This window comes from Musca autumnalis, unplaced genomic scaffold (genome assembly GCF_047663935.1).
Source record: "Musca autumnalis isolate F117 unplaced genomic scaffold, ASM4766393v1 scaffold_1, whole genome shotgun sequence".
Classification (NCBI taxonomy): Eukaryota; Metazoa; Arthropoda; class Insecta; order Diptera; family Muscidae; genus Musca; species Musca autumnalis.
The window spans coordinates 232,010,640-232,024,019 of record NW_027411644.1 but is presented as its reverse complement, the minus strand read 5'-3'; the positions used below and the strand labels follow the sequence as shown (position 1 = coordinate 232,024,019).

At 37.3% G+C, this 13,380-nt stretch overlaps 1 protein-coding gene across 4 annotated transcripts in view; it reads left to right on the top strand.

Annotated features, from left to right (window-relative positions):
* The window catches only part of LOC141389204 (uncharacterized), a 642,359-nt gene that overhangs the window by 605,800 nt on the left and 23,179 nt on the right, over window positions 1-13,380 (top strand). For all 4 annotated transcript variants that reach the window (XM_073960367.1, XM_073960370.1, XM_073960368.1 and 1 more), the window contains one exon: window positions 5,743-5,855. In XM_073960367.1, the coding sequence (XP_073816468.1) occupies window positions 5,743-5,855 (113 nt within the window). The remainder of the gene's footprint in view (window positions 1-5,742; window positions 5,856-13,380) is intronic.

The following is a 13,380-nucleotide window of genomic DNA, read 5'->3' as shown; positions in this document are numbered from 1 at the left end:
GCTTTGAAACTACTACATACATCGAATCCTCGGAGAAGACTTCGCCGATATAAGCCATATGATTTGCTTACCCGATTTAATTGAATTACTAACTACATATGAACATTATCTAACTTAATCACTATTACTAAGTTAAATAATTCTTTCTTTTAATATTTGCACTACATGAACTACTAGTTAGTCACTTTACTTATTAGAGACTAGTTGTAGTATTAGTTAAGCTACCTTTGTATTACATAGCTTAATAAAGGAAAAAAAAAACTTTGTAACTCCTCGAAATAATCATTTTAGATCCCACGTGAAATTCTACATCGATGTAGCCATGTTCCACTGTCAGTTTAAACGGATTGAAGTAGGTGGATACAATATTATTCAAATCTTTTGTAGGTGCGTAGGTCCACGTTTTGGTATAACACTTATATAACGCGACAAGTTGACGGCTCGTCGCTAAAACGATTTTCAATATACGAGGTCTGATAAAAAATAATCGGGATTTTAAATTTTGTGAGTTTCGTACATATATTCGATTTTCTTTTTTTCTGTTATGTTGTTACGCATGTCTGTTATAAAGGGTTATCCATTTAGAGGCTCCTACTTTCTTAAAAGAAAAAAAAAAAACAGAAATATCAAATTGAATGGGGACACATTTATTTTTTGCAGAATATGTCTAACAAATAAAGGCCGAGGCTACGTCTCAGACGGTCAAGTTTTTCGACTGGTAGCTGGCGTATAGCACGTCTGATGTTTTCCCCCAAGACCGGAATCGAAGCGGCTTTATCCGCATACAATTTCGACTTTACATATTCTCACAGGAAAAAGTCTAACGGAGTGATATGAGACGGTGGCCAATCGACTGGTCCAAAACGTGTTCTTTCAATAAATCCATTGATTGATGCGATGTGTGGGAAGTGGCGCCCTTTTGTTGAAACCAAATGTCGCCGAGATTACGAGTTTCAATTTCAGACATCAAATAGTCGGTTGTCACGGTGCAATAACGGTCGCCATTGACGATGAAGTCCTATCTGGCATCATTTTCTGGATGAAGTAGCAGCTCTTAAATCTCTTTAAGTTGCTCTTCTTCCCAAATGTGGCAATTTTGATTGTTTACATACCTGTAAAGGCAGAAATGTGCCTCATCGCTGAACAAAATTAGGCTCGAAGCTCATCGATTTGTAAACATTGTAGAGGCGTAAGCTTTTCCATGATAAAAAGTCAAACATCAATAAACATGAATAACATGAACACGTGACACGAATCACGCGTGATTTGTCAAAAAACGGCTGTTGAAAAAAGTACCTCCTGTATTTTGTTAATACCAGCCGTTTTGGATAGTCAGTTTGTTTTTGACAGATTAAAAGGTTAGTATAGTATTGTTGTACTTTTCGATTAAAAAAGTGATACATTTTGAGCAAAAATAACGTAGCATGGATATCGCTCTGGAGCTGTTGAACATCGTCAGCGACGATCCAGGTTACTTCGAAAAGGTAATAACTGGGTGTATGGCTATGACATTGAGAGCAAATCCCAATCATCAAAATGGAAGTGGTTAGAAGAGCCAAGACGGAAAAAAGTATGTCAAGTTCGGTGAAATGGAAAGATTTTGCTCAGTATATTCTTCGACTGCAATAGTCTGGTGCATCATGAATTCTTGCCAATGGGTCGTACGGTCAAAAGTGAATACTGCTTTGAAGTTATGCGCCATTTGCGCGAAGCAATTCGTCAGAAACGGACAGAATTGTGGAAAACCGAATAATGGATTTTCCATCATGATAACGCACCAGCTCACACATCGATGCTCAACTACCGTATCCACCGGACTTGGCCTCCGCCGACTTTTTCCTCTTCCCAAAACTGAAGACACCGATGAAAGGAAATCGTTTTGCTACGGTTGGGGAGATAAGATAAAAGCCGAAACAGAAGCAGTTGACTATACCAAAAAGCGCGATTTAGAAGTATTTTGTATATGAGGGGGATTACTTTGAAGGGGACTAGATAGTTATTGACGAATAAATGAATACCTTTTGAAAAAAAATCGTTTAATTTAATTTTTTGATCAGACCTCGTATTAGTCCAATTTTTCCTCCGAATGGGTTGCAATTTTGTGATTGCAGAGGTTAAAAAAGATGTTCACCAATCTTCTGGAATTCGTAACATCGTCGTCTTCGCCAGTATTGGATAGAATCAGTTTGGAAAAAATGCTTTTGCCATATCCTGAGCACACTATTTATTTATGTTACCTTTCTCGTCTCTACAGTAGGATGTACAAAAACCATCAGTTTGATGTTTCACTCTTTGGTAGAATTTTCGGACTCCCGCTTTTCCCTTTCTATATTTTTCTTGCGGAAAAAAACTTTCTACTCTCTCCTTTTTTGCTCATAACTCTTTCGTACCCTATGCGCTGTAGAGTAGCCTTATATGCCGCATTTCGGCTGCCATATTATCCTCCGGCCGTTTTATTACTATCGAGCGGTATAGACTCAATACCATCTTTTGGAATCGGATCTGGACAATTAAGAAAAATGCGGTTCCATTTCCAGAGCACACTATCGGTATCTGTTACCAAATAACCTTGTTGATCTCTACAGGAGGATGTGCCTTTAGCAAAGACATCAGTTTGGTGTTTCACTCTTTGGTAAGATTTTCGGACACCTCTCTGGCTTTTTTCTAACACCCATTTTTCCATTTCTCTCTTTCACCTGCGGGAAAATCGTTACTCCCCTCTCCTTTTTCCCGATACATCTCTCGTGCGCTACGCGTTACTATTGGTTCTAGAAAAACGACAGAAATACAAACATGTGTACACTGAAGTGGCAGCCGCTGGTCGGAAAACGGATGTTGTGTTGTTCCGGGTCAATCCGGTACGAGAGAACCCGCTTCCGTGAGATTGTACACATAGTAGTCGATGACTCAACCAGAGCAAGCCGTGTAATAGAGCAGTGATGGTGGTACTTGACTTATCAAAAAACTTTGATACTGTCAAACACTCCACGCTGTTTAAGGGCATCGAGCAGACAACCCTCCGGCAAAGTTTGAAACTTTGGATAATCAATTATATGTGTGGACACCAGTCGTACGTGGAATTCTGAACAACAAGTCCAATCCTCTTACAGTGAAATAGGGAGTTTTCCAAGGTGGGTGATATTTCCGGAACGGTTTAACCTCTTCCTCTCCAGTAGCCCGCCCCAGGCGGCATTGAGGTCGTAAAGTATGCGGATGATTGTACGATCTTGACATCAGGTAACTTCCCTGATGTAATTTGCGAAAGGCTGAACCCATATTTGACTGATCTTACCACCTTTTTCCACTCGAGGAATATGCAAATATCTGGCAATAAATCTACGGTCACTCTGTTCACCACATGGACGGCAGAGGTGGGAACAGAGTTGAATGGCATAGTCGATGGTTGCAGAATTCCGACCACAAACTACCCCAAAATTCTAGGGGTCACATTCGACAGAATGTTCACGTCGCTCACGAATGCCGCAGCTATCTGCGAAAAACTAAGATGTAGTAACTAGGTCCTCAAGTCCCTAGCCGGCAGCACTTCGGGTGCAGATGAATAAACCTTTTTGATTGCATATAACACGAATTGTCAATGACCTGTGGTAAGCTATGCGGCGCTAGTTTGGTCCCCGAATATAAATGTAACGCGATGGAAAAATAGTCAAACCTGTTAGAATCTGCCCTGAGAACTGTAACAGGATGCCTGGGGCAGTTGAGTTGAATATGCTGTGGCTATCTGTTGTGATTGCAGCTTACCGATGCCCAACTTCCGTATTGTGTTTGTTCTTACTTCATTTGCTACGTCTTATTGGGTACGTACGTTTGGTGCATTACTACCACGTTTTTTTGCCGCTACGAAGTCTATCAGCAACATTTCATTGTCAGACGTTTCACTGTGGAAACTGAATTTCCTGAATGTTGGGCCTGTCCAATTTTGGCATTAAAATCGCCTAGAATAATTTTAATGTCGTGGGCAGGACAACGGCCATCTTTTTCTTCTAAGTGCTATATATCCTGTCTGCTCGTCCTTGTCTTCGGTGGAAGCATGAGCTCAAATAAAATGTTGAAAAAATTAGCTTTTATCCGAATTGTAGCAAGTATTTACTTCACTGGGGCGAAGTTGGAGACAAGATACTTTAACCTCCGACCACCAACAAATCCGCTACCAAACTTATGCTTATGTCACGGCAGCTATAATACTTTGGAAGTATATCAGCGAGGGCATAAGCTGCACCTTCTCTATAAGAATTCCGGAAATTTAAAGTCTACGTTCGCAAATCATGGCTCTTAAAATGTTAGCGGTTTTTTTCATAGTACGATGTTTTTGGAGGGGTGGATTACTAGCCCAACGTCCAACCCACGTTTTTAGTGTTCTTAGGGACAGCTCCAGATATGACACCACTTAGAGGTCAATGTCCGCTGGAGATGATAGAGGGGCTTAGATAAGCCCTTGAATTTTGCCATTGCTTGGTATCGTTCATCTCCTACGTCACCATAGGCTTCCCAGTCATCCAAAATCGTCTCCACCAAAAATTTTAGACATAGGTCCACGTTTCGGTATATCTCGTACATAAGGCAACGCGTCGAAGGTTTTAGTCCAATTTGCCTTCGAATTGGTTGAAATTTGGGATTTTATGTTTCCAGAGATTGGAAAACACGTTCACAAAAACTGTCTATTTACGTCTAGCCATCTTACGTACAACGGTCCCATCCGGTTTCAGGTATTTTGAAGTTTTTAGCTACATATTAACTCGGTTTGGCTGAAATTAACGCCTTTTTCGTTGTTTGGAATAAATCTTCTCCCAAAAGCCTAAGACACTACCTCGTTGTATTAAAAGCTATAATTTTGACAGTTTGTAGTATCTGCAACCAGAGGTAGAACTCAAAAAGCCAAAAATATTTAGACCACAAAATGTCAATTGTTAATAGTTACCTACAAACTACTAACTTATAGAGTTGTGTCGTTCATGAACGAACCGGCTCAAAGGAACGATTCCGTGAAAAGAACGAACGGATCCGTATCCAGCTCATTCTTTTATTTCGTTCATTTAGATCCCCGATGGACGAGTCATTGCTGCTTACAAAATTAGCAGCATTGGTTTTGCAGTCAAACTCTAAACAAACGCTGCCTTGGCGCAAGCAGCACAAATTTCAAACACAAAACCAGCCATGCACGCGTCTTTACGAAAAAGTTAACTACAACTCTCTTTCCCATACAAAAAACAAAATAGCATTCTCTTCTTGTGGATCATTGCACAAAACACACAAAACAAACAATGATTCAGAGAGTTACTCTCGCTCAGTAACTCACCTCATTCAGTAGCACATCTCTCTGTCATATCTTTCTTTTGCATCAATCGTTCATCTGGTTCTTTCATATCAAAACCACCACCACTGCGTTCAGAAACAAAACCACCCCCATTAGCACACAATGTGTCATTCGTGAACGAACATTTTCAAAAGAACGATTCGGTGAAAAGAACGACGGAGTCATATGCAGCAGAGAACGAACGACTTCAAAAGAAAATAATACAGTCAAATGTATTGTTGAACGAAAAAGAACCAACGAACGAAGTAAAAGACCCGGATCTTTTTGGTGAACGGAATGAAAAAGATCGATCCGCTCAATGAACGAGATTGCCCAACACTACTAACTTATGGCAAAATATGCCAATCACCCCATATCAATATCAAATTAACCGACTTTCTTTTATTTACCCACATTTAAATTAATTACAGGTTCGTGATATACCACCCTATGATGAAGGACGTCGTTTGCTTGATTTAATGGATATGTCCGTGTTTGATTTTCTGACCGGTAATATGGATCGTCATCATTATGAAACATTCAAGTAAGTATGACTGTCACACACTCATAAAAATCAACAGAAGTTCCAAAAAGCATAAAGAGAAAAAAACATAATTTTCCCATAAATTGCTTGACAAGTGTGTCCTTGTTGTGGCTGGCTATTTGATTTGCTTCCCTCTCGATATGAATATTATTACCAAAAAATTCACTTGTATTCCATTGAGTATGAGGCAGGCGGTGGTGCCACACTGAAATGTCTCACATCATCATCTCGGTTACCACACCAGCAACTATACCAATTATGAATTCATGTGAAAGTCACACACAATCAGCAATTTCCTTGAATACATACTCTGAACGTTGTCGCTCTATAACACTCTGCAACAAGAATTTTAAAACCCATTGTGTCAGAACTTAAATGACATTCTGATATTACATTCAGTGGTAGTAGTGTTGGTGGCCTTTGGGTCGTGTCAGCACTTTCTTAAAATTCCAATTTGACAACAAACATTGTGATCTGGACAATAAACGAATGCAAAATGATGCTGCCTTTTGTGGTTTCATAGTTGCATTTCTTTGTGGTGAAACCTCCAAAAAGTCAGTGGCTGGATATGTCATTGTGCCTTTCATTCAATTGGGGGCAACCTACATACATACTCATATACAAACATATTTCTGGGTATTTCTGATTTTCATAATTGATTTGCTAGTTGTTGCCATAGAATGCAAGACGAAAAAATACCCTTGTTGACTTCAATGAACCTGCATTTTTTGGTAAGGGCTTTTTTAATTATCCAAATAGTACAATATGGAAAAGCCTAATGGAGACAGCATATTATGGTTAACACGTTGAAAATTTGGCCACTAGCGATGTCAATTGAGAAAATCGATTGAGCTTTTCGACATTATACAATTTGTTTACACTCAGACACATTAACTCGCACCAGTAATTTCTTGTGGGATTTTTTATTTAATCTAAATAAAATGTATTTTTTACATTTCAAAATTTCATTCACAATATATTGTTGTTTTCCAGAACGACATTGTTTTTTTAAGCGTTCCCTTTCTCCAAAAAGTTGCAAAATGTTCAATACCCTTTAAAAAAAGGAGCTAGATAGTGTTCTCCTTAGAAACTTTTTACATCACCAATGTGGGCGAGAAAAAGTTGTAACATGTTTGCCGGTTTCTGATTGGCTGATACGCCGACTGATTGCCAGGTACGCCGACGTATCTGCACTTTTTTTGAACTCATTTTTGATTAAATTAAATGATTAAAAAGTGCGGGAACGGAGCTTATATGTACAAAAAACTGTGTCACTGCACGACAACTCTACTCAATAGAAAAACAAGGTTTTTATTCCGTTTTCTTTCAAACATTTTTCCCTTTGGTTTATAAATAATTAATAACTGTTAAAATAATGTTTTTATATTCAATAACAAATAATGCTTTAGGTTATATTAAAAACATATTGAATTAAATATATGCATATATCAAATACTGAAATCGATTTTTTGTAGAAATAATCAATCCATTTGAATTAAATAAATCTTGAATTAAACCCAAGGCACTTTATTGAAGGTAGAAGTAACAATCAGCTGTATTTATACTTTTTGTAAATTGCAAAACGTAATAGGGTCTACTCATGAAATTTGAAACTTCGAAAAATGCTAACATAAAATACTTCTTTTCATCATAAACTTGTAATTAAAATATCCTACGGCAGTTCTGAATGCTTTATATTTACATTTTGATTCAAATTTGTTCTATTTTAGAGGACTTTCAAAATGTATTTATGTTTTTCCTGAGAAAATTTTTAGAGCGACCCTATTGTTGAATATTTATATGTAAAAGGGAAAGAATGTCCCAATTTACATTAGGCGAGTTTACTTGCGGCAATTGTCATTTTGTAGGAGAGAGAGGTGAGGCATATGGTAACCCTTTGCCTCTCAGCACCCTCTCTCACCTACAAACTGACAATTGCCGCAAGTAAACTCGCCTAATGTAAATTGGGACAATTTGTTTGTCAATTTGTTTACATTAGTTTTTATCAAGGCACCTTTATATAAGGTAGATGCATGAATTACAACAACTAACAAATTTACAAAAACAACATTGTTCTTATCATGGTAGAATTAGTTTACAGGTAGAAGCAAGTGTCGTTGTACAAAAAACGTAACAACAACCACATAGAAATTTGTTTTTGTAAGTAATACTAGTGTTACTGGTATTTGTAAACAAAACATAAAAAGTGTCAATAAATTATTTTGATTTCAAAAATAAATATTTTTAGACTTGGTTACATAAATTTGAAAATCATGAATGAAAATTCGATTTATGTTCAATTATAATGTTTCCAATCCATTCCTCTAAATGGATAATTGCAATATTCTATCATCGTTTTATTACATATATATCGTATTATATTATATATAACTTTATTTCATATATCATACAAATTAAAAATGTTGCGGGACCCTTTTTAATATTAAAATGGAATAACAGTTATTTTAGTCAATAATAGGCAAAAGTTCATTCATTCGTGCAACAGGAAATATTTTCTTTTCATTTCGTAGTATTTTTTCAGCCATGTGTGGCTGGAGCGTACTATAACTCTCGAACGCCTCAACCAATTTGATTCTCGTAATATTTTGTCCAAACTTATATCAAGTTTTATGATGGACCATATCGGTCCACTCCTTCGGGTACCTCCCCGACAAAGGTTCAAAAATGTTCGCCAAAATGGTTGGCAGGGAGTAACCGATTGGATCCAAATATTGCAAGTCGTAATATTTCCTCCAGGCATGAGTCAGCTTCAAATATGGACTATATCGGTCCACTACCTCGGGTACCTCCCACACAAATTTTTAAAAATTTGCACTTTAGGTACTCTTTACGGATCGGCATGAAATTTGTTGCAGTTAGTGGTCGCGGCTTCTTTCACGACGGTATAATTGTTTTCGGAGTAAGTCTATACCAGCGTCAGGCACCATACTTGCATATTGCATACTTTATGGGGTGTCATTGTGTGAGTGCATGCTTTTTCAATGGGTTGAATTGTGTGCGTGGAGAGAGCAACGTTAAATGAGCGCACACGGGCGCCTAATCGCCTGACGCTGGTCTATACTTCCTGAAATAATGTCCCATAAGCTCTAAATAACTAATAACTAAAACTTATGCAATAATATCCGATGTGGACGACCTTTTCAATTTCTAAGAGGGGTTATGTTCCCAGCAAAAATACTCATTACAAAAACCCCAACTAACCCATTATTCTAACAAGGACATGTCGCTCGAAATAAGTTGTTATTTTTCCACCAATTAACTAAAAAGTTACGAATTTTAGTAACTACATACTTTTTAAAGTGGCCAAAAAATAACTACTTATTCCGAGCGACAGGCTCTTGTAAAATAATGGGGGTTTTGTAATGAGTATTTTTGCTGGGTTAGAAAACACCTTAGGTTACCTCCCTGACAATAGTTCAGAATAGAAAATCGTTTACAAATTTTTACCGAAATTACTACCTGTAATCCTGTTTACAGCAATATAATTTTTTTCTAAAAACATTTCTAAAAAACCCCGGTGACCAACTAAAGTGTCTTATAGGCACGAAAACTATCGAAGGTATGATTTACATTGGTCCAACATTTGCGCATCGTACTATTTCATTCACAATTAAATCACAATCGAATATCATGTTGACATTTTTACAGCTGGTTGCCCTCGACATTACGACAGCAATTTTTTATCGGGGGTAGGTCCATACTGACTGAGAGAATTACCCTAAAACCAAAAACTAAGGCTCATAAACTGAGTCCTCGATTTGGTCCAATCTTTTCACATCGGAATCCCTCTTTCATAGTTCGATGATGGACTATACCGGTCCACTTCTTCCGGTATCTTCATCACAAAAGTACACAAATTTAGGCTTAGGTACAAGTTGAAACCTATTTGCGGATAAATTTTTGACTTTATTTTGAGTAGTTCTGGCAGTACTCCCATTAGCATTTTGACTTCAAGGTCTGAAGTCTTTTAAGGTCCATAATGTATCTTCTAACTTTTGGCATTCTACCACTCTTGGGTGTCAGAATGTGTTTTTTTTTTTTTTTTTGCAAAGTGTAGTCCATTATATCAACAATGGCAGGCATGTCGCACTAAACCAGTAGTTATTCTATGGCCACTAAAAGTTGACAACAACTTAATGTGAATTTACGTTAAATTTTTCTAGACGTTTGTTTTTGTCCGCTACTTGGATTCAACTTGCGAACTTCTTGTAATAGAACCCTCCACACATTGTGCCATTTTTACGAGCATTAATTAGTTGTTTAAACGGTAAATTTTCATCAACTTTCTTTGCAAAAAATCGTTTGCCGACGGTGAGATTTAAACTCACAACTCTCGGTAGTCAGACCAGTAGTAGTCAGAAAGCAACTTAATTGCATTACATTGTATAGGGTTATTCTGCTCATGTGGGAATTTTTCAATCGTGATAGGAAGGAAGTGTTCTCTCTGTCTTTAAGCGGTTTCTAAGGTTACCGATAGGTCAAGAGCCACCAAGACTGTTTGGTCGTATGGCCTGCTCTGTTATAATTCTCGGCTGATACTTGTATTGCTATTAATGCTGTTGTACTACAACCCATATTGATGTTGGCTGTACATGTCGCCTTTTGTAGAGTCGCCACCCAGCAAATTTTTCAGATTGGGAACATTTGTTAGATACTCAACTCTGGATTTGTTGGATTATTTCTTTATAATTCGTCAATCTACGTTAGTTGATGTTCTTATTCCTTTTTTATTCTGAAACATTGTGGCAATTTAGGGTTGACTTAAAAAATAAATTTCAGTGTTACTTTACTGTTTTTCATTTCTCTCTCATAAATAAGAAGAACAAACCTTAAGGTATATGCATAAATATCAAAATCTATGACATGATCTTTTGGCACTGACTTTAATGTATAATTACAAATCATTCAGTTATCACATGTTCTGTAGGTAGACATACGGTATATGACTATGTACAACTGTTCTCCAAACATGGCCAAGACAATTTCGCCCATGTTCGTTCGTATGTATGTAAGAATATTGGCCCTAAATGCTTTCAAGTATTGCTCGTCACAGGATATGCCAGAAGCTATACCACTTTGTGTATAATGCTGTATAATGGCTTGTGTAAATCTTCCTTGATTTGATGTGTAGCCTCTGCTGTGCTCTTTGTTGCATAGATACGACCATGCATATGCATGCATATCCCCGTTTGATGGAGCCATCTTGGTTAGATTATTGCATGTGGGCTTTTGTTGCTACAATTATGCAGTGCAAAATTTATGTAGATCATGTTTATCTATTATGCGATTAGATGATTTCCATTTAAAGCCATTTCCACAATATTGCACACACACATACACACCCAAAACCAAACATGCAAGTAGCATAGAAGACAGGATTGTTCCTTGTGTTGCATTGTATTTCCCTTTTGAATTGGCTATTAGAATGCAAGAGGAAACATCTGAGCCTTCTTTTTAAGTTAAAATCGTTGGGTTATTTGCATTGTAACGGTAACGGTGGAAGATTGTGTGCACTCTAAAGTGGTAATTGCCAAATGGTTCGATGTACATACATATATGAATGCTTTGGCTGTGCGAGTTGAGAGTGGAATAGATTGTAGTTACAAACTCTTGAGATGATTGAATTTCCGTGAATATCCACTATTTAGGGGAACATACTTATGGGAATTTGACAAATGTAGGGAATTGATATTGTTTCAAAAAAGCTGTAATTCGCTGCCCTAAGCAGAAGGTCAAATGTTGGTCCGAACTCGACTCCAACAACTAAAGATCTACTCCAAAGTTGTACTTTAAAACCTTGTGATTTATTTTACTTTTATCTCTCGCCCTTATGTGTAAATAATTTTTCCTCCGCAATATTAGTTAGTCGCGTGAACCCTTTGGGGACCTTAAAATAAATCTCCAGTCAGTCATTGTACTGTGGTCCCAACCTGCGACAAAAATCGATATCAGCAAATGTCAGTGACAATTCCGCAAATTGTCTCTAAACGTATGATATTTTAATATTCCAGCAACGTTTTTGTAATTTATAATGGTACTTAAGAAATCAAAATAGAAGTAGTTGACATTTACGTATGATCTCTTAAAGACTTTAAAAACGCAAGTAAGGTTGTAACTTAAAAAACAACTAAAAATTTAAAAAATAAAAATTACTGATAGCGAAGGCGTCCCACATCCGATATGCCTCAGGAGCCTTCAATGCCAAAGGCGAAACATGTCATGTCACATAATGGTGGGTGTGTGGGTTCGAGTCGTCGGATTTCCTTTTTTAGATGCATTATTGATCATAAAGCTCGATTTCCAACGAGAAATTAATTAAAAAATTAATACTAAAAAATGATCTTCGCCTAAAAAAGGCAAAATTCTCAAATATTTTAATTACTTTTACATAAAAAATTGTACAAATTATTCGCATAAAATATGCTGCAAATTACATTTTATTTAAATACTTTTTTGTGAATTTTTTCCAAGTCCTCAAAATTGAAGTCGAATTTTACTAACTATGCCATCCTGGGCCACTTTCAATATTTTTTGGAGAATATTCGAAATAGTGTCAAGTTTACAAAAAATGTGGTTCCAGCTGCATATATTTGCATTTCCGTGTGTGACATCAAAATACTGACGATGCCTCTGGTCTGGTTTTTTATGTTTTGACTAGTTTGTGTTGTTTGTTTTGTTATTTTTTTCGTTCAAGATTTACATATTTTTGTTTTGGTAACTACTTTTTTCACACTTGTATATTTTTATACCCTCAGCACTTATGCTAACGAGGCCCACCTTCATACGGGCAAAATGCGCCTCATCGAAATAATGGTTTTAGACCCCAAGTATGTTTGGACGAAATCCGTTTCAGACAATTTGGGGTTGATTTAGCCATGTTCGTCCGTCTGTCTGGATGGAGCGCACGATAACTCTCGAACGGATCAACCGATTAGGTCCAAAATTTTGCTTTTGTAATATTTTGTCCAAACTTAGTTTAAGTTCGAAGATGGGTTTTGTCGGTCCACTCCTTCCGGTACCTCCCCCACAAAAGTTGGGAAATGTTCGGAAAATGTGTGAAGGAAGTAGCCGATTTGGTCCATACTTAGCACATCGTGAAATTTCTATCAGACTTAGTTGAGGGTCCAATATGGACTCAATCGGTCCACTCCTTCGGGTACCGCACACACAAAATTTCGGAAAAGTTTAGTTTAGGACCTGCTCTCGAATCGTTTTGATTTTTGTTGTAACAACTCGTATTCACTGTCCCCTATACGACTGTACAAGTTTCCTCAAGGGCAAGCCCATACTTCCTGAGAAAATAGCCTGAAAGTTGCAAAAAAAACGCTATGACACTGTGTGTAGTGGTTGGAGCGCACAGTAACTCTCGAACGGATCTGCCGATTAGGTCTAAACTTTGGCGTTTGTAATATTCTGTCCAAACAAAATTTAAGATCGAAGACAAGCCATATCGGTCCACTCCTTCAGGTACCTCCCCCACAAAAGTTCAAAAATGTTCGAAAAA